Raw genomic sequence first — 21815 nt, 5'->3', positions numbered from 1 at the left:
ATGTAACTGAACTTGTGTATACCTGAATAAACTTACTACATTTTTTAAACTGATTATTAACAACTGCTCAACAATTCTTCCAATCTGCATTGTCCTTGTCCTTGTCTATCATTCCTTCATCTAGTGTATCTATCTTCATCCTTAATATATCACTAATTATACTTTTTTTTTATTGAATCACTAAATACCTCCAGTACTGTAAAAACTATGTATTTATATTCTCATATAATGTACTTGTAATCATAATTTAGTTTTAAGGCTGCCCAAAATGTTTTGCATAATAAGAAGCTTTCTATAAAGTAGTTATATACATACATATATAAATTACTGTGATGTTACTAACTCAGTTGTTATACATTTGTTATAATTTTGCCTGTACATTTTTTTATACATACACACATTGATCCTAATCATATCTCTTAACATCTGGTGCAACTACATGCTATGCTGAAGAATACGTATATATGACAACCAGCAGCTTACTGGCCAAACTGCAAATACTATACAGCAAACACTGCTAAAGGTGTTCTTAATAAAAAGTAAATGTCTAAATATCTTCAATTGCAACACTAGATTGCTAAGTAAATATCATGATGACATCATAGCAGCACCTGAAACTCTAAATGCTAAATTATTTTAAACAAGACCTAGCCAAAACATGATTTCACTTATGTATTCAATATACCTGAGTACATACCCATCCATTGCTAAGCCAGACAAGAAAAGAGAAGGTATAACTATATACTATGCCAGTGACCTCATTCGCATGAATATCATAAATACCAATGACGAATATAATGAATATATACCATACAGTATTCGCTCAATTTAACATAAATAATTCTGAGCTAATAACAACTGGTGCTATTTACAGAACACTCCACACAAACATACAAAGTTTTGGTGACAATCAAAGGAACATGATAAGCAACAAACTTGTAAAAATCACCTGCTAATTGCTGATGACTAACATAAACCTCTGCCAAATCAATAACCCTCAAGTGTTAGGAATACATCATACTGGATGATTAGTGAGTGTTTAAGTGGCAATACTCAGGTGTTCAAGCTTTGACCCCAGCAACTACAAGTTGGTAGGTAGATCTGAAATTTGAAAAGCACTTTGACTGTGTAAATCATTCAGTACTCTTGGCAATAATAAGTAACAATAATAATATCTTTATTTCTGCAAGTACTACATGTACAAGGTATACAGGCCTAGCTGACATCAATGACATACTACTGCATTTCGGGCAAATTAGGTCAAATTTGTCCCAGAATGCGACCCACACCAGTTGACTGACACCTAGGTACCCATTATTACTGATGGGTGAACATAGACAACCCAATGTTTCTACCCCTTTGCCAGGAATTGAACCCAGACCCTCACTGTGTGACTCAAGAGCTTTGCCACCAGGCCACGGGGCCTTATTGTATCATGTACTTGTAGAAATAAAGATAAACTTAAAGAATAAAAAAAATCAGCATGAATAAAACATATAAATAATATCATACCTAGTTAAAATCATCAGAATTTGCTAAAAATCTAATAAAAATTTTATATCAAAAGACTTTCTTAGAAGTTCCATAAGATCCTAATAAGAACCAAAATAATTATAAAAGCTATGATGAAAGCAAAGGGGACAAGTCGTGGGTAAATACATAAAATGTGTTACAGGTCAGGGGCACCTACAAATGGATAGCTGTGGCAAGATGTGTGTTCCCAATCCCCAATCAACAGAAGTTCATCTCAGTGATAATTCCTACTGAAGCAAACTGGTAAGAACCAACACATGCATAGCTGAAATATCCACTATATTGCATACGACTTTTTATGTTAAAAGCGCTGAAAACCAAACATTTCTAATGCTTAGTTTAAATCTTACAACTCAAACATGAAAATGTAAAACTGGTTAGTATTTTGTGAAGCCAAAAATACTGAAAAAAATGCACATAAAACAAGAAGCAGAAAAGCATTTTTAAGAATGTTATATATTGGGGTTATTTATATTAAATTTGAAATTATTCATCCTCAAATACTTCTAATGTTTCACTTACCAACTGAGACAGAACAGTAAGGTCTTCTCACCAGTCTGGAAAAAAAAAATTGATCATATACAGTATGCACGATTTTTAGTAAGTTTGTTTAGCAGGGACACCACGAGTACATTGATAGACAACGCTATAAGTGTCAGGGGCCCAAGACTGTTCAACCGCCTCCCAGCATACATAAGGGGGAATGCCAATAGACCCCTGGCCGTTTTCAAGAAGGCACTGGACAGGCACCTAAAATCAGTACCTGACCAGCTGGGCTGTGGTTTGTACATCAGTTTGTGTGCGGCCAGCAGTAACAGCCTGGTTGATCAGACCCTGATCCACCACGAGACCTGGTCTCCGACCAAGTAGTTACACAAATATAGGCGACTACAATTATGATACCTAGTAACATACGTGTGTAAATTACCTAGGATTACCAAAAAAGTATGATGAAGTGACTTATTTCCATTAGAGTTTATTTTTTAACACGTCGGCCGTTTCCCACCATGGCAGGGTGACCCAAAGAGAAAGAACCCCCTAACCCCTCCCCCCCCCAAAAAAAAAAAAAGACTTTCATCATCATTCAACACTTTCACCATCACTCACATAATCAGTCTTTAAAAAGGCGCTCAGATACGACAGTTTAGATGTCACTCCAAATTGCCAATATCCTAAACCCTTCCTTTAAAGTGCAGACATTGTACTTCCCACCTCCAGGACTCAAGTCCGGCTAACCAGTTTACCTGAATCCCTTCACAAAATATTACCCTGCTCACACTCCAACAGCTCATCAGGTCCCAAAAACCATTCGTCTCCATTCACTCCCATCTAACATACTCACACATGCCTGCTGCATGTAAATTATATATGCATAACTTAAAATAATGTCCCTGATAGTAATTCAAAACAGTAGTTTGCCCCCAAAACAAACATCATAACTATGAAAAAAATTATTCCAAGAATTATAGAAGTACATAATGGATGTTTTCTGTAGGAAAATATTCCCTGAGAGCAAGTTGTCTTACCTGGTGCAGGAAACATGCCAGGAGGTAGAGGAGTGTGTGAGTGTCCTGAGGAACCTCAGCATCATGATGGTACCTGAGTGATCATAGTTGTATCATTCAGGTGACTACTGTATCATTCACACCTATTGTATCATACAAAATGCTACTGTATCATAAAGTGCTACTGTATTATTCAGGTTGCTAGTGAAAAAGTTCTGTTCCAAGAGGTACAGTACTAACTCCCACCCTCTTCCTCCTACTAATAAATAATAATAATAATAATAATATAATAATAATAATAACAATAATGATAATAATAATATAATATAATAATAATAATAATAATAATAATAATAATAATAATAATAATATAATAATAATAACAATAATGATAATAATAATATAATATAATAATAATAATAATATAATAATAATAATATAATAATAATAATATAATAATAATAATATAATAATAACAATAATAATAATAATAATAATAATAATAATAATATAATAATAATAATAATACAATAACAATAATAATAACAATAATAATAACAATAATAATAATAATAATAATAATAATAATAATAATAATAATATAATAATAACAATAATGATAATAATAATATAATATAATAATAATAATATAATAATAATAATATAATAATAATAACAATAATAATAATAATAATAATAATAATAATAATAATAATAATAATAATAATAATAATAATATAATAATAATAATATAATAATAATAACAATAATAATAATAATAATAATAATAATAATAATAATAATAATAATAATAATAATAATAATAATATTTACTACGGATACATGTACAAGGTATACAGATCATAGTTGACATCAGTAACATACTACTGTATAGAAAGTCGCTTGTTATACTGAGCATTTCCCGCAAATTAGGTCAGTTTTGTCCCAGGGTGCGACCCACACCAGTCCACTAACACCCAGGATGTGACCCACACCAGTCCACTAACACCCAGGATGCGACCCACACCAGTCCACTAACACCCAGGATGTGACCCACACCAGTCCACTAACACCCAGGATGCGACCCACACCAGTCCACTAACACCCAGGATGCAACCCACACCAGTCCACTAACACCCATGATGCGACCCACACCAGTCCACTAACACCCAGGATGCGACCCACACCAGTCCACTAACACCCAGGATGCGACCCACACCAGTCCACTAACACCCAGGATGCGACCCACACCAGTCCACTAACACCCAGGATGCGACCCACACCAGTCCACTAACACCCAGGATGCGACCCACACCAGTCCACTAACACCCAGGATGCGACCCACACCAGTCCACTAACACCCAGGATGCGACCCACACCAGTCCACTAACACCCAGGATGCGACCCACACCAGTCCACTAACACCCAGGATGTGACCCACACCAGTCCACTAACACCCAGGATGCGACCCACACCAGTCCACTAACACCCAGGATGCGACCCACACCAGTCCACTAACACCCAGGATGCGACCCACACCAGTCCACTAACACCCAGGATGCGACCCACACCAGTCCACTAACACCCAGGATGCGACCCACACCAGTCCACTAACACCCAGGATGCGACCCACACCAGTCCACTAACACCCAGGTACCTGTTTTACTGATGGGTGAACATGGACAACAGGTATCTTAAGAAAACACGCTGAATCCAATGTTTGCACCCGCATCGGGAATCGAACCACGGACCTCAGTGTGTGAGATGAGTGCGCTAGCAATCCAGCTGCGGAGCACCATAAAACTGCACGGAATGCTCTGCACAACCTGGAGAGAGTTCCAGGGGTCAATGCCCCCGCAGCCCGGTCTGTGACCAGGCCTCATGGTGGATCAGGGCCTGATCAACCAGGCTGTTACTGCTGGCTGCACGCAATCCAACATACGAACCACAGCCCGGCTGGTCAGGTACCGACTTTAGGTGCTTGTCCAGTGCCAGCTTGAAGACTGCCAGGGGTCTGTTGGTAATCCCCCTTATGTATGCTGGGAGGCAGTTGAACAGTCTCGGGCCCCTGACACTTATTGTATGGTCTCTTAACGTGCTAGTGACACCCCTGCTTTTCATTGGGGGGATGGTGCATCGTCTGCCAAGTCTTTTGCTTTCGTAGTGAGTGATTTTCGTGTGCAAGTTCGGTACTAGTCCCTCTAGGATTTTCCAGGTGTATATAATCATGTATCTCTCTCGCCTGCGTTCCAGGGAATACAGGTTCAGGAACTTCAAGCGCTCCCAGTAATTGAGGTGTTTTATCTCCATAAAGATTACAATGCGGGGTATACAGATTTTGGATATTGTGTGGTTTACATGTTATAAAATACTAATTACAGAGGGGGCCACTAGGACACCTAGCATGGCTAGGCATTTCGGGCAGACTTAGATTAATTCTTAACTCTAAATTAATACAGATTATGGAGTAAGTTGGTATTAACGCTAAGTGACTACATTATAGTTTGTGAGTTTAGCAATGTAAATGCTTTTGTTTTGGCACAATACACAGGTTCTATATTGTAGTATCACCTTCAAACTTATGACTAGTTAGGATTCATTATTTTATGATTAAGATTCGTATTTCTGTGATTATAGTCAAGTGGGTAAGTGTAAGTGTGAACCACCAAGTGGTATTCATGTAGTTAGTTGACGGGGTGTATCAGGGAGATAAGATGTTTTTTAATGGTAGTTTTGAAGGTGAATGTGTCTGCAGTTCTAGAGTTTTCAGGTAGGGTGTTCCAGATTTTAGTCTGTATAGCCCTTGTGGCTTAGCGCTTCTTTTTGATTATAATAATCCAGATTTTAGGCCCTTTGACACACAGAATTTTTGTAAAGGTTTAGTCAGACGCGTGGAATGTCATAGAGATGTTTGTCTGGTGTTATGCCTGTGGGTTCTGTCACAACTATCAAGAAAGCGTTTTAGGTCAAGGTTAATATTGGAATTTAAGGTCCTGTAGATGTAGATTGCACAGTAGTAAGTGTGGATGTACTGAACAGGGGGTAAGTTTAGATCTGTGAAGAGTGGGGGGGGGGTGTTGCCAGGGATGGGATTTAGTGATTATTCTTACTGCGGCTTTTTGTTGGGTTATTGGCTTTAGGTGTGTTGCTGCAGTTGATCCCCAAGCACAAATAGCATAGGTGAAGTATGGATAAATGAGTGAATGGTATAGTGTGAGAAGGACATTTTGCGGCACGTAGTATCGTATCTTGGAGAGGATTCCAACCGTTTTGGATACTTTTTTTGTTATGTGTTGGATATGGGTGCTGAAATTCAGGTTGTTGTCGAGGTATAGGCCTAGGAATTTGCCCTCATTATGTCTGGCAATTATAGTGTTGTCGATCTTAATATTAAGTTGAGCAACACCTGCTCTGCTACCAAACATAATATAGTAGGTTTTGTCAGTGTTAAGTGTAAGTTTATTGGCTGTCATCCAAGTCGATATTTTGAACAGCTCCTCGTTAACAATGGTGTTGAGGGTGGCAAGAATAGGGTGGGAGATGACATAAGTCGTGTCGTCAGCAAAGGGCTTGGCATCCCTAGTTTTGAAGGTTCTCATTATCCATCTTGTCATTTTTCTAGCAGATGCGATTGATACAATGTTATGGTTCTTGAAGGTGAGATCCTCCGACATGATCACTCCCAGGTCTTTGACGTTGGTTTTTCGCTCTATTGTGTGGTGTGTGTGTGTGTGTGTGTGTGTAGCGGGCTAGTTGCGGGATTTTCAAGGATAGCTCCTGGTCAAAGAGGCTGACCAGGTCCCTACTTAACAGAACTCAGTGTGAATGCTTGGAGAAGATACCAGAGCAGCGAACGGACATCCCAGTGCATCGTTTCAGCGTAAATAGTTGAAGTGTTGTGCAGTTTCAGAGGATTTGGTGTTGTCGAGTCAGGACCAGTCAGCGCCTCCCCCCCTCTCCGCTGGGGGGAGGGGGAGGGCGTGTGTAGTAAACAGTGACCCTTTCATAACGCCTCAACACCTGCGCGTCTCCCCCGCCTCACCCACCCAACTCCCAGCGCCACCCCATCAGTAGAGGGTACTTCTCCCCTAACCCACGATGTCAGCGATGGCACTGCAGGGAGTGCCGGGCTCACAGGAACTTCCACTACAGGGACAGCATCGTGGAGTTCGACCGCGAGGCAGCTGTCAGGTGTGCCACAGGCAGTGTGTACTCAGTTCCTCAAGCTTCAACATCCATGCACACGAGGGCCTGGGATCTTCAATCAACTTGGCGTCCACCAGGACGCTGACATGTCCCTAGGGGAGCTCTTCATCGGGCTGCTAACGGAGTCACTGGCTTCTTGGACCTCTTGGGGAGGGTCGATGGTGCTCGTGCAAGCAGCAGATCCCAGGGCAACTTGCTGCTGTTTGCAATGGCTGTCTACCGAGGAGAGACAGGCACCTAGCAACATCTGTTGTTGGGGCAATGGATGAATTCCCTGCTATGTTTGTTTACTGCTCATTACTCTGTAATTTGTCTATGATTGTAATCATGTGATAACGTGTTTATCATTCATTACCTTTGAAACTTGTCATGATTGTGACCAGCTCTACCTGGAGCTCATTACCTTTGTAAATTCTCATGATTAATGTGTTTATGATTCATTACTTTTGCAATTATTCATGAGTGTGACCAGCTCTACCTGGAGCTCATTACCTTTGTAACTTGGTCATGATTATGACCAGATCTAGTTCATTACCTTTGTAACTTGCTCAGCTATCAAAACTTTGGAGTCCAGTCCCTGGACCAATTATGTACCTCTGTAATCTTTTGACTACCGCCCACAGGATGGGTATGGGGTGCATAATAAACATATTAAACTAAAAACTGTGTGGTTGGAATTTGTTTTATACCCTGATGAGGTTTTAATTTCCTCACATTTACCATATCGGAGTGATTGAAATTTCTCATCGCTGAACTTCAGATTGTTTTCTGCAGCCCATTGAAAGATTTGGTTGATGTCTACCTGGAGCCTTGCAGTGTCTGCAATGGAAGACACTGGCATGCAGATTCGGGTGTCATCTGCAAAGAAGACACGGTACTGTGGTTTATATCCCCGTCTATGTCTGATATGAGGATGAGGAACAAGATGGGAGTGAGTACTGTGCCTTGTGGAACAGAGCTTTTCACCGTAGCCGCCTCAGACTTGACTGTTTACTCAGGGGTTGTCTGCATAGTATGTTATTGTTGTCAGCTATGGTCTGTATAACTGGTATCACGTAGTTGTAGAAATAAATATTATTACTGTAACACTCAGAGTTACTCTATCACTGGTGATGGTGTGAGTAAGACTGACCAGGAAACTCACTCACTGACCAAAGTCTGCTGAACGGCACTTATCTACACTGATCACTCAGCATCTGCTGTGAGCTGTCAGTTATTATTATTATTATTATTATTATTATTATTATTATTATTATTATTAAGACTGAACGTTCAACCCACATGGGTCATACAATGCTCCTGTCAGTGTCTACATTGATTAATTAATCAACCACTGCGGTACACTAGCAGCAACAGCTTGGTTGAATAATCTAGGTAATGAGAGGGAATTGCCTTGATGCAGGTGACGGACTCTTGATCCATGGAGTTAATTAAGAGTGCCCCTCCCATTCCTTTGATCAAACCTGATTACCTCTCATACCCCAGGTACTGTCTGACCCCTACGAATTTAGTGCTTGCCAATAATAATTATTCGGAAGAATATTATGTATGCTATGATTATGTCTCCTCTTGATTACCTTTACTTTTGATGAGTTCCGAGAGTTTTTCTAATCCCGGCGCCCGGCCATAGGTCAGGCTCGTCTGGTGCTTGTCTGAACAACCAGGTAGTGGTCCGCCGATCCATATCCATCGCAGCCTGGTGCAGTATACTCATCTATTGGAACTCACATATTTGTAGTCACCTTTTTGTGGCTGCATAGGTCGAGTCTCGGCTCCTGGCCCTGTTTCATAACTGGCCGCTACTGAGTTCACTATCGTCTGGTTTGGTCAGTTCTGTAATAATAATAATAATAATAATAATAATAATAATAATAATAATAATAATAATAATAATAATAATAATAATAATAATAATATATCTTTATTTACTACAAGTACATGTACAAGGTATACAGGCCTAGCTGACAACAATGACATATACTACTATACAGAAAGCCCTTTGTTATGCTCCGTATGTCAGGCAAATTAGGTCAGTGTCCCAGGATGCGACCCACACCAGTCCACTAACACCCAGGTACCCATTTTACTGATGGGGAACATAGACAACAGGTGGAAAGAAACACGCCCAATGTTTCTACTCTGGCTGGGAAACGAACCCAGGCCCTCGCCGTGTGAAGCGAGAGCTATCATAACTATTCTTGAAGATATGTACAGATTCTGGTAAAGAACTACAGACCGATAGCGCTAACGTCCCATATCATAAAAATCTTTGCAAGGATTCTAAGAAGCAAGATCACCACCCATCTAGATACTCAGCAGTTACACAACCCACGGCAATATGAGTTTAGAGTAGGTCGCTCCTGTTGGTCCCAACTACTGGACCACTATGACAAGGTCCTGGATGCTCTAGAAGACAAATAGTAGTAGGGGTGGTAGCAGTAGTAGTAGGGGTAATAGTAGTAGTAGGGGTAGTAGTAGTAGGGGTAGTAGTAGTAGTAGTAGTAGTAGTAGTAGGGGTGGTAGTAGTAGTAGTATTTTCTTCACATATCTCCTTAGGAATGATAGGTAAACAAGATTGATCCAAAGGCAAGATAGCTCCTATTCCCCGGATCAAGAGCTCCTCACCTTGTTCTCACCTCTCCCACACAAGCACGAAGCAGATGCCCGAGATCGACCCCCTATATTCGCAATTAGGTGAGTACTCTGAGTTAGAATTTAATGAGTTAAAATGTGTACACTAGTCTATGCATCCCCTTTAATGGGTAGATGTGTGTGGGGGGGGAGGTGCCTTGATACCGGTAATCATGGCCCAGACTGTTCAGGCTGTTGATAATGATCATGGAGTTAATACTGACTGATTATGTTGATGATACTGACTGTTCATGGCGTTGTTTTTTTACTGATCATTAAGCTTCAGGGCCCCTAATCCCGGAGGGCACCCAGAAACAACTTCAGTCCACATTGCTTAAAAATTTTGGCTCTACTGTATGAGAAGGGACCCTCATAACAGTTCAGGCTTCAGGGATCCAAAAATGTAGGTCCGCCATTGTTTATGGCATTGACATTGACTGCTACTGGCGTTGATAGTGGCTGCTCATGGCGTTGATACTGACTGATCACGTAGATCAAATGATGGGGAAGATGATTCAGACTTGCTACCTTTTTTTTTTACCGTGATTACATAGTTCGCAGCTTGAGGGCACTTTAAATACAATACCCGCATACTTCCAGAAAGCATTTGCAGCAGATACTTGCAGTAGGCACTTGCAGCAAGCACCTGCAGTAGGTACTTGCAGTAGGCACTTGCAGCAGGTATTTCCAGCAGGTTCTTGCATCAGATACTCGCAGCAGGTATTTCCAGATCTACTCCCAACAGGTACTTGCAGCAGGCACTTGCAGCAGGTACTTGCAGTAGACACTTGCAGTAGGTACTTCCAGCAGGTTCTTGCATCAGATTCTCGCAGCAGGTATTTCCAGATCTACTCCCAACAGGTACTTGCAGCAGGCACTTGCGGCAGATACTCGCAGCAGGCACTTGCAGCAGGTATTAGCAGTAGGTACTTCCATCACATACTTCCAGCAGGTACCAGAGAGCCTTCTCAACACATGGCTGGAGGGAGCAGGTTGGTGGGAGTAAGGTTGTAAGGTTGTTGTGGCAACTGTTGCAAAATACATACCATAATAATCTGAAGGTCACCTGCTGAGTACGTTTTAGTTGTAACATTTCAAGCTGCTATGTATGATTATTTAAGGTAACTGTATTTATGTGTACCTGTACCTGAATTAACTTACTTATTTATCATACTACAACGCTACTAAGATGGGTATGGGGTGCATAATAAACGTATTAAACTGAATTCCCTGTACATTACCATCAAGACGTAGTTTTTCCCCCTGGAATCTACGTTTCCCACATGGTTGAACAATTTTTCAAGTAATCTTGACTTGATAAACCTCTACACCTGAGCGAAATGTTGTCGTAATAATAATAAAAAAGAGCTTCTGCATCATTGTGTCCTTATACTAACATCAAGAATGTTTTTAATCCCTAAGGTAGAGAGTAAGTAAACTTGCAATGTGTATATATATACACCAAGATATACATCTCGAGTTAACAGTATATTCCCAAGTACCCTATTTGCATGGTTGTTGTTAAGTCATTCCTCATTCGAATTATATATTAATCTCTAAATGAACTAAATTATGATAGGAGAGAGATAGGGAGAGTGGAGGTAGTGGTAATAAGTGTTGATGAGGTTAAAATAGGCACACAACCACAATGGAAATAGGTCACTGACTATTTTGGGTTATCCTACGTAACTGACACATATGTACTAGGTATGCTCATTTTACTTATGTGGAGCTGTACCTAAATAAACTTAGTAATATGGCTGGTGGTGGCATGTATTGATCTGAGGGGAGTGTACAACACGCTTAGCTTAGTCTGTTAGTTTCCTTGCCTGTCTGTGGCTGTCTGTCTATCCTTCCGGCTGTCTTGGTAAGTGTGTATGTATATATATATATATATATATATATATATATATATATATATATATATATATATATATATATATATATATACAGTTGGTATTTCATTCACTGTATATGTCATTGGACACCATCTAGCAGCGTCATAGTGACGAGCACAAATGGAAATAAGTTAGATGTTTGAATCTGTTGAATTATCCTAGGTTAAATTAACATAATATAATTCGTATGTACCCATAACATGTGTGTCCTAAGGATCACTGTAAAAAAAATTATATACCTAAAGCCTATATGTACACTTAGCTGAGAAAGACCAGTGTCGGGTGGGTTTTACCGAGCAAAAAAGTAATAGGTTTTAGGGCCGCTTGTGACACATACTGCATTTATCAACATCTTAGTTTCGTAGGTTTATTTTTCATCCCATATACCCAGAGACGGCGCCAGAATTTCTGTCCCGAAGGGCAGGGTGCTCAGGACTGGCTATACGACTTGGGTTGACGGGGCTATATGACTTTTGTTGACGGAGCTATATGACTTTTGTTGACGGGGCTATATGACCTGTGTTGACGGAGCTATATGACTTGTGTTGTCGGGGCTATATGACTTGTGTTGACGGGGCTATATGACTTTTGTTGACGGAGCTATATGACGTGTTGACGGGGCTATATGACGTGTTGACGGAGCTATATGACGTGTTGACGGGGCTATATGACTTTTGTTGACGGGGCTATATGACTTGTGTTGACGGGGCTATATGACTTGTGTTGACGGGGCTATATGACTTGTGTTGACGGGGCTATATGACTTGTGTTGACGGGGCTATATGACTTGTGTTGACGGGGCTATATGACTTGTGTTGACGGGGCTATATGACTTGTGTTGACGGGGCTATATGACTTGTGTTGACGGGGCTATATGACGTGTTTTAGGTAGGTGAAATAAATTCCCAATGTCACTGAGGGATGCACACTGATAATTCTAAAACAGACTGGCTAAATGACTCGACATGCCTTGTGTTCTAATGTATTTTATAGTTGATCTGACATGTAAGTGCTTCACCAGAACCTGCCAGACATAAGCCAGTAGTGCTTCTAACTCTTAATGGTTATAATTATAGCCATAATTTTTAAAGGGGTGGACGGTAAACCAGTGGAAGGCCTCGGTCAGATGACCAAAAACTCCAGCTGCCGGTCATCACTTGACTAAGACCCACGTCAAGAAACACTTGTCCTGTTTGCTAACAAACCTTTCCCAACATAACCTAGTTCTTCTATTCTTACTCTCTCCAATTACTGGTGAGGGGATGGGGAGGTTAATTCAAGGAGTCTGACCTCCCTTCCTTTCGCTAGCACACTCGGCTTACACACTAAGTTCCAGAGATCAAATCCCCGGTACGGCTGGAAAACATTAGAACTTGTTTCACTAAGGCACCTCTTGTCAATGTTCACCCATCAGTAAAATAGGTACCTGGGTGTTATTGGACTGGTGTGGGTCGCATCCTGGGACAAAACTGACTTAATTTGCGGGAAATGCTCAGCATAACAAGCGGCTTTCTATATATTAGTATGTCATTGATGTCAGCTAGGCCTGTATACCTTGTACATGACTCCTATGAGCTTAGCGCTCCTCTCCCCAAGAATGTAACACAACACAGAACGGGTGGGGTTTGAACCCATGGCAAGTGAGTCCTAAAATTCACCGACCAATGAGTTAAAACCTGCCATGGGTTCTAACCCCACCCGTTCCGTGATTTGTTACCAATCGTATTATTTCGATTTCGTGATTCATGAATGTAATAATTATCATAAAATTCATTCTTACAGTATTACAAAAGGGTTGTAGTGTGCGGCAGCGATGGTGAAGCTGGGAGTGAAGGTGAAAGGCTCACCATGCAAGGAGAAGAAACCTGAGGTGGTGCTGAAGGAGGTGGTGACGGGGGAGGATGTTAAGACTCCACTCCTGCCAGGTCAGTCACAACACTGGATTAAATCCCCTTAATGGACTCTGTATGTGCCTATAACATCTGTTTAACCTCAAAACCATTCTAAAAAAAAAATCTGTACGTTTGGTACCTGAAGCCTAAATAAATAAAATCTTACCTACTTAATACCCCAGCATCGTAGAATGAAACTGACCTACGTCAGGCGAAGCTTATTTTTATTGGAAATAAAAGTAAGCTTCATTTGGTTTAAAGGTATTTTGAAAGCTTCATATATGCCAACACATAAGCTGTTTACAAGCAAGGTAGCGTGAATATTTAATGAAGATGTGTTCATCCATGGCCGACTCCATATTGATATAGGAAGGGGTGACTCCATGTTTATATAGGAGGGGCGACACCGACACCATGTTCATATAGGAGGGGTGACTCCAGGTTCATATAGGAGGAATGACTCCATGTTTATATAGGAGGGGTGACTCCATGTTCATATAGGAGGGGTGACTCCATGTTCATATAGGAGGGGTGACTCCATGTTCATATAGGAGGGGTGACTCCATGTTCATATAGGAGGGGTGACTCCAGGTTCATATAGGAGGAATGACTCCATGTTTATATAGGAGGGGTGACTCCAGGTTCATATAGGAGGGGTGACTCCAGGTTCATATAGGAGGGGTGACTCCAGGTTCATATAGGAGGGGTGACTCCAGGTTCATATAGGAGGGGTGACTCCATGTTTATATAGGAGGGGTGACTCCAGGTTCATATAGGAGGGGTGACTCCAGGTTCATATAGGAGGGGTGACTCCAGGTTCATATAGGAGGGGTGACTCCATGTTTATATAGGAGGGGTGACTCCATGTTTATATAGGGGTGACTCCAGGTTCATATAGGAGGGGTGACTCCAGGTTCATATAGGAGGGGTGACTCCATGTTTATATAGGAGGGGTGACTCCAGGTTCATATAGGAGGGGTGACTCCAGGTTCATATAGGAGGGGTGACTCCAGGTTCATATAGGAGGGGTGACTCCATGTTCATATAGGAGGGGTGACTCCAGGTTCATATAGGAGGGGTGACTCCAGGTTCATATAGGAGTGACTCCAGGTTCATATAAGAGGGGTGACTCCAGGTTCATATAGGAGGGGTGACTCCAGGTTTATATAAGAGGGGTGACTCCAGGTTCATATAGGAGGGGTGACTCCAGGTTCATATAGGAGGGGTGACTCCAGGTTCATGTAGGAGGGGTGACTCCAGGTTCATATAGGAGGGGTGACTCCAGGTTCATGTAGGAGGGGTGACTCCAGGTTCATATAGGAGGGGTGACTCCAGGTTCATATAGGAGGGGTGACTCCAGGTTCATATAGGAGGGGTGACTCCAGGTTCATATAGGAGGGGTGACTCCAGGTTTATATAAGAGGGGTGACTCCAGGTTCATATAGGAGGGGTGACTCCAGGTTCATATAGGAGGAGCAACTCATCACGAGTGTGTGTGTGTGTGTTTACACTAAGTCTATATAGCAACAATATATTAAAGTGAGGAAAAATTAATTAAAATTGGTAACTAAGTCACTGCACGTACAGAAGGGGTCCGCCAGCGGAGGAACAAGAAGGAGCAGCCGAGGTATATACCCACAGACTGGGACGACTCACTACCTTATGGAGGCAAGGTATATCTGGCCAGGAAGAAGCTACCAGACTCTTGGCTCTGCGTCTTCTTGCAGGTGAAGTTATTTCATTACAGGTAGTATGTGGTCCTGCGGGGTATACCACTGCATATTCATCATGTATGCCAATACTAGCAGTGTGCTATTACCCAATTCTGATAACAATATGGTGGGAACAAAATCAAGGTTCCTACGTTCTCCTACTTGATACGATAACTATATAAATGGGAACAAACGAGCTAGTTTAATAACTTTATGGACCCCATACCCATCCTGTGGGCGGTGTTGTGCTGCTACCCTGCTCTGTGTTACACAGTGGGAAATAAAGTTTGCCATTTCCATATTCTCTATGAGTTACATAGTGGGAACAAAAGTTAGATGTTTCCCTGTTATATTCTACCATATAGAACGGGTCTCACACTGTGAATGAGGAAGTAAAATGAGTGAGGCTGATTATTATAATCAAAACTAAGCACTAAACCCACAAGGGTCATACAGTGAGGGAGCCTGAGCTTGCAGACTTCATTAAGGCGATACTGATATCAACAAATTTTGTTGAAAATAAGAAAAAGTTTTGGAGTGAGATTAACAAGTTAAGAAAGCCTAGAGAACAAATGGATTTGTCAGTTAAAAATAGGAGAGGAGAGTTATTAAATGGAGAGTTAGAGGTATTGGGGAGATGGAAGGAATATTTTGAGGAATTGTTAAATGTTGATGAAGATAGGGAAGCTGTGATTTCGTGTATAGGGCAAGGAGGAATAACATCTTGTAGGAGTGAGGAAGAGCCAGTTGTGAGTGTGGGGGAAGTTCGTGAGGCAGTAGGTAAAATGAAAGGGGGTAAGGCAGCCGGGATTGATGGGATAAAGATAGAAATGTTAAAAGCAGGTGGGGATATAGTTTTGGAGTGGTTGGTGCAATTATTTAATAAATGTATGGAAGAGGGTAAGGTACCTAGGGATTGGCAGAGAGCATGCATAGTTCCTTTGTATAAAGGCAAAGGGGATAAAAGAGAGTGCAAAAATTATAGGGGGATAAGTCTGTTGAGTGTACCTGGTAAAGTGTATGGTAGAGTTATAATTGAAAGAATTAAGAGTAAGACGGAGAATAGGATAGCAGATGAACAAGGAGGCTTTAGGAAAGGTAGGGGGTGTGTGGACCAGGTGTTTACAGTGAAACATATAAGTGAACAGTATTTAGATAAGGCTAAAGAGGTCTTTGTGGCATTTATGGATTTGGAAAAGGCGTATGACAGGGTGGATAGGGGGGCAATGTGGCAGATGTTGCAAGTGTATGGTGTAGGAGGTAGGTTACTGAAAGCAGTGAAGAGTTTTTACGAGGATAGTGAGGCTCAAGTTAGAGTATGTAGGAAAGAGGGAAATTTTTTCCCAGTAAAAGTAGGCCTTAGACAAGGATGTGTGATGTCACCGTGGTTGTTTAATATATTTATAGATGGGGTTGTAAGAGAAGTAAATGCGAGGGTCTTGGCAAGAGGCGTGGAGTTAAAAGATAAAGAATCACACACAAAGTGGGAGTTGTCACAGCTGCTCTTTGCTGATGACACTGTGCTCTTGGGAGATTCTGAAGAGAAGTTGCAGAGATTGGTGGATGAATTTGGTAGGGTGTGCAAAAGAAGAAAATTAAAGGTGAATACAGGAAAGAGTAAGGTTATGAGGATAACAAAAAGATTAGGTGATGAAAGATTGAATATCAGATTGGAGGGAGAGAGTATGGAGGAGGTGAACGTATTCAGATATTTGGGAGTGGACGTGTCAGCGGATGGGTCTATGAAAGATGAGGTGAATCATAGAATTGATGAGGGAAAAAGAGTGAGTGGTGCACTTAGGAGTCTGTGGAGACAAAGAACTTTGTCCTTGGAGGCAAAGAGGGGAATGTATGAGAGTATAGTTTTACCAACGCTCGTATATGGGTGTGAAGCGTGGGTGATGAATGTTGCAGCGAGGAGAAGGCTGGAGGCAGTGGAGATGTCATGTCTGAGGGCAATGTGTGGTGTGAATATAATGCAGAGAATTCGTAGTTTGGAAGTTAGGAGGAGGTGCGGGATTACCAAAACTGTTGTCCAGAGGGCTGAGGAAGGGTTGTTGAGGTGGTTCGGACATGTAGAGAGAATGGAGCGAAACAGAATGACTTCAAGAGTGTATCAGTCTGTAGTGGAAGGAAGGCGGGGTAGGGGTCGGCCTAGGAAGGGTTGGAGGGAGGGGGTAAAGGAGGTTTTGTGTGCGAGGGGCTTGGACTTCCAGCAGGCATGCGTGAGCGTGTTTGATAGGAGTGAATGGAGACAAATGGTTTTTAATACTTGACGTGCTGTTGGAGTGTGAGCAAAGTAACATTTATGAAGGGGTTCAGGGAAACCGGTAGGCCGGACTTGAGTCCTGGAGATGGGAAGTACAGTGCCTGCACTCTGAAGGAGGGGTGTTAATGTTGCAGTTTAAAAACTGTAGTGTAAAGCACCCTTCTGGCAAGACAGTGATGGAGTGAATGATGGTGAAAGTTTTTCTTTTTCGGGCCACCCTGCCTTGGTGGGAATCGGCCGGTGTGATAATAAAAAAAAAAAATGATATCGTCAAGTATTCCGCTTTCCCTGAGTTCATAGATAAGACAGTTTTGATAATATATTGATCGTGTGCGGGGAATGGGAGGCTATAAGGGGCACGTTTGGACAAGGTAGATTATAGTGGAAGAATGAACATAGTTATTAAAAGATGGGGGAAGTTATGTGCCTCTTACTTACTCTTAAGTTCGACCTAAGGAAGGGGAGGATAGCTCCAAGTCTTCTGATCAAACACAGTGGTAACTGCAGAAGTTTCATTCCAACATATCTAGAGTCAGCTTTTGACTGAGGTTGCAGCTCACAGGAAAGTACATTGATGTTGGTGAAGGGCTCTTGATCCAAGGAAATGGATGTGCCCTCCCCTTCCATTGGTCAAGGGGAAACCTACAACTACATCTAATAATAATAATAATAAAAAATAATGTCATTTGTTTACCCCATCTACATAAGTATTAATGTATCACCGCCTGCACTACAACGTAACCCTACCTCCTCCTCCTGCTGGTGCAGGTGCTGGTTGTAGCAGGTGCACTAGGGCTGCTCTACTATGGGTTGTACTACACTGAGCACATGCATTACCACATCGTCAAGGCTTATGCTCACCTGGGCTACAAGGATGCTCAGGCCACTGTCGGTCACAAACTTCTTAATGGTAAAATTTTATTTTTGTAAATATTTAGTCTAAATGCTTGGACAGTTAGGTGATAATTTATAGTTTATAGTGTATAATAATATGTGGACTTTGCAATAGATATATCTATTATTTTGTGTGCAAATGTTCTTCCTGCTTTGTATGGCATTAAGGGCATTGACCTACGAAGAGGTCATTAGTCATGGTCACCTGGCACCTAGGAAGAGACAAGGAAGAAATATACCTGTTTCTACCTGACTGGGAAGTTACTCCTCCCATGAGGGGTAACTTCCCAGAGCAGCACAATCTATGACTGTGTTTCTTGTAGACTTAAATGATGAATGGTCTGCATTGCCCTATGAACGATATAAGTTGCGCCTATTTTTCCAAAGACAACAATTCCACCGTAATACAGCATATACCTGGAGAGAGTTCTGGGGGTCAACACCCCCCACAGCCCAGTCTGTGACCAGGCTGTTACTGTTGGCCGCACACAATCCAACTTATGAACCACAGCCCGGCTGGTCAGGTACTGACTTTAGGTGCCTGTCCAGTGCCTGCTTGAAGACAGCCAAGGGTCTATTGGTAATACCCCTATGAATTCATTTCAATTCCTGTCAGGGTGATATGCTCTAGATTTTTTGTTCCCATGTGAAGAAGGACTGCAAGACCTATCATGTCCTTGGCCAATAATTTCTAAACTGAAGCACTCGTCTTTCAAAGGCTAACTGAAAACTCGCTAAACTCATCAGCTATACATTACTATTTTCAGTGAAGCTCTAAACCTATAGGGGTCATACAGCACCTAGGGAATTAGAGAGGTTTAATCTGAGGAAGGGAAAACTAACTCCAATTCCTTAGGTAAAGAACCCTTCACTTACATCAAAACATCCCCTTTGAAGAGCTCTCAGGTTACTGACTCAGGCTTGTGTATCCACTTTGGTGAATGCAGGTAAGGGTGTGGAGGTCAACCACACTGCAGCCATGGAGTGGTTCAAGATGGCTGCTGACCAGGGTCATCCTGAAGCCTCATACAACATCGCCGTGGGCCACCTCCAGGGACATCCTACAGGCCTCGAGCCAGGGTGAGCCAAACAAGTACAGCATTTATTATTATAATCAAAGGGAGGTGCTAAACCCATAGGATTATACAGCGCCTGTGGGGAGGATGGAAGGTATTCAGGCTTAATTCAGGGAACTGGAGCACAGATCCAGTTTCCTAGATCAAGAACCCCTCACCAGCATCAAGGCACCTTACTTGAGGGGATGTACAGCATTACTGTTACATTCATAGAGTGCTAAATCCGTAAGAATCATTTAGCAGCTAGGGTATGAGAGGCAATCAGATGCGATCCACAGGAGAGGTTAGGTCCATTTCCTTGGGCCAAAAGTCCTTCGCTGACATCAAAACACCTCTCCTGAAGAGCCAAGGAAATATTCATATTTACTAATAATACTCATAAAATTAAGTGCAGTATTCACATTTAGAGATGATATTAATGGAGAAGTGCTGAACTTGTAAGGTTCATAGAGCCCTCCCTAGGCAATTTAGAAGTAATGAGGCCTCATGCAAGGAAGTGAAGAGTTGCACCAATTCCTTGAATCAAAAAGGCCTTCACCAGCTACCAGGCACATCTATTGAAGTATCATTTTTTAAGTGCTGGGACCATTGAGTCATTTACCATATGCATGTCACATTATATTCATGGGAAACATTCAGCCTTTAAGGGTCAAATGACTCTTGGGCAAATGGTAGGCAACTGAATTTGATCAGAGGAAGGGAAGGTAACTCATTTACTTAAATCAAGAGTACCTCAACAGTATCAAGATACTCCCTCCGAGGGGTATATCACACACAAAGCTAAAAATATACCTCCCACAACAAAACAGTTACATTAACACAGTATAAAACATATACTTACATTAGTTAAAAAATTTGCTATCCTTTAAATAACATTGTCAGTATTATTAAAGGTGTAAGTGCTAAATTCCTATGGGTCATAATTTATTATGCAGAAGTTAGTGTTTAACCTGTAAGGGTCACATAGCACCTGGGAATGAAAAATAACCAGGTGTGATTTGAGAGGATAGCTCCAGTTATTGTATTTTAATACAGTGCTTTATGACCCTAGTAGGTTTAGCACTTGGTTTTACTTATAATAATGTATTTTAATAATGTACCCTTTGGCATCAAGGCACCTGACCTTGAATGGTAAGGGTCACACAGTATTTGAGGAATGTGGGAGGTAATCGAGTTTGATTTGAAGGAAGGGAGGGGAATCTCCATTTCCTCAGATCAAGAACCCCTCACTAGCAAGGTAATCTCTCAACCCGTAGGGTTGAGAGATTTCCCACGAATGTAACATAATACAGTATGATAAAATTAAGTGCCGAACCTGAAATGTTAAGGGCATCATACAGCACTTGGGAATCAGATTTGATCCAAAGTGATAAGTCCATCCACATACACCCCCCCCCCCCAAAAAAAAAAGCCACTTATGATATTCAGGAAAGTATTAAACCCAGGGGTCATACAGCACTTGGGGAATGAGAGGTAAAGTAATCAGGTTTGATACAAATGTATCTGCTCTCAACAGCGATGCTCACAAGCTGATCCAGCACGCCGCTTCACATGGAGTGCCTGAAGCAGTAGAGGTGCTGGAGAAAATCTGTTCTAGAGGGCACTGTGATGTCTGAATCATATGGGTGCGTATATATGTGCGTATACATGAACGTGCAGTGTGACCTAAGTGTAAGTAGAAGTAGGAAATTATACCTGTTATCCCATGTGTTTTGTGACAGAAAAAAGACACCAGGTTTCCATTTCACACTCGGCAGGACAGTGCAGTATACCAACCTACTACCCAGGTACCTCACCAGTAACTAAATAAAAAATATTAGCACCCGGTCATACATTTAATGAAATACAATTATATTTGACCTGGTATTTCCTGAACTTAGTGTTTTTCATGATGGTAATTTCATTACACACCATTTTCAAAAATGTATACATAATCAGTCTCTGCAGAAAAAAAATTTGCTGCAAAAAGTTTGGGAAAGGATAAATAAAACATGCAGCATAAAAAAAATGTTAGGAACTCAGAAAATACAAAACATCAATGTCTGGTCATTTGACCTGCAACTTTCATTACCCATTAAATCCTTTCTGTTTGGCACTCTGGGGATGGGAAACTTTTTTTTGTGTGTTCCATGCCAAAGATTTTTTGCCGAGATTGCACATAACTCGTGTTTGTAATTACACTTGATTTAGAGTATGTGA

General features: G+C 41.4%; 2 protein-coding genes across 3 annotated transcripts in view; one reads left to right on the top strand and one right to left on the bottom strand.

Moving 5' to 3' along the window:
- Tmlh (Trimethyllysine hydroxylase) overlaps nt 1-8942 on the bottom strand; it is a 38677-nt gene extending 29735 nt beyond the window's left edge. The window contains exons 1-3 of the mRNA XM_053799554.2: nt 8822-8942; nt 3060-3132; nt 2056-2090 (exon numbers count right to left, since the gene is read on the bottom strand). Coding sequence (XP_053655529.1) covers nt 2056-2090; nt 3060-3124 — 100 coding nt within the window. The 5' untranslated portion in view covers nt 3125-3132; nt 8822-8942. The remainder of the gene's footprint in view (nt 1-2055; nt 2091-3059; nt 3133-8821) is intronic.
- A 2695-nt stretch (nt 8943-11637) lies between these two features.
- LOC128704406 (uncharacterized) lies at nt 11638-21670 on the top strand. Of its 2 annotated transcripts, none has more exons than XM_053799558.2 (6): nt 11638-11742; nt 13556-13698; nt 15256-15392; nt 18415-18556; nt 19488-19620; nt 21133-21670. In XM_053799558.2, the coding sequence occupies exons 2-6, from the start codon at nt 13587-13589 to the stop codon at nt 21230-21232; spliced, it is 624 nt and encodes a 207-aa protein (XP_053655533.1). In that variant the 5' UTR covers nt 11638-11742; nt 13556-13586; the 3' UTR covers nt 21233-21670. The 2 variants fall into 2 exon arrangements, with proteins under 2 accessions (XP_053655533.1, XP_053655532.1); XM_053799557.2 differs by having other exon boundaries at nt 15253-15392.
- Nucleotides 21671-21815: the final 145 nt, after the last annotated feature.

Source organism: Cherax quadricarinatus, chromosome 84 (genome assembly GCF_038502225.1).
Source record: "Cherax quadricarinatus isolate ZL_2023a chromosome 84, ASM3850222v1, whole genome shotgun sequence".
NCBI classification, from domain to species: Eukaryota; Metazoa; Arthropoda; class Malacostraca; order Decapoda; family Parastacidae; genus Cherax; species Cherax quadricarinatus.
This window is presented reverse-complemented; position numbering and strand designations above follow the sequence as displayed.

What these genes read in the sequence shown, in the direction of transcription:
- LOC128704406 (XM_053799557.2), top strand. Translation starts at nt 13,587, where the DNA reads ATGGTGAAGCTGGGAGTGAAGGTGAAAGGCTCACCATGCAAGGAGAAG. An exon ending in GGCTCTGCGTCTTCTTGCAG is followed by an intron (nt 15,393 to 18,414) that starts GTGAAGTTATTT and finishes CTGCTGGTGCAG; the next exon opens with GTGCTGGTTGTAGCAGGTGC. An exon ending in CCTACAGGCCTCGAGCCAGG is followed by an intron (nt 19,621 to 21,132) that starts GTGAGCCAAACA and finishes TGCTCTCAACAG; the next exon opens with CGATGCTCACAAGCTGATCC.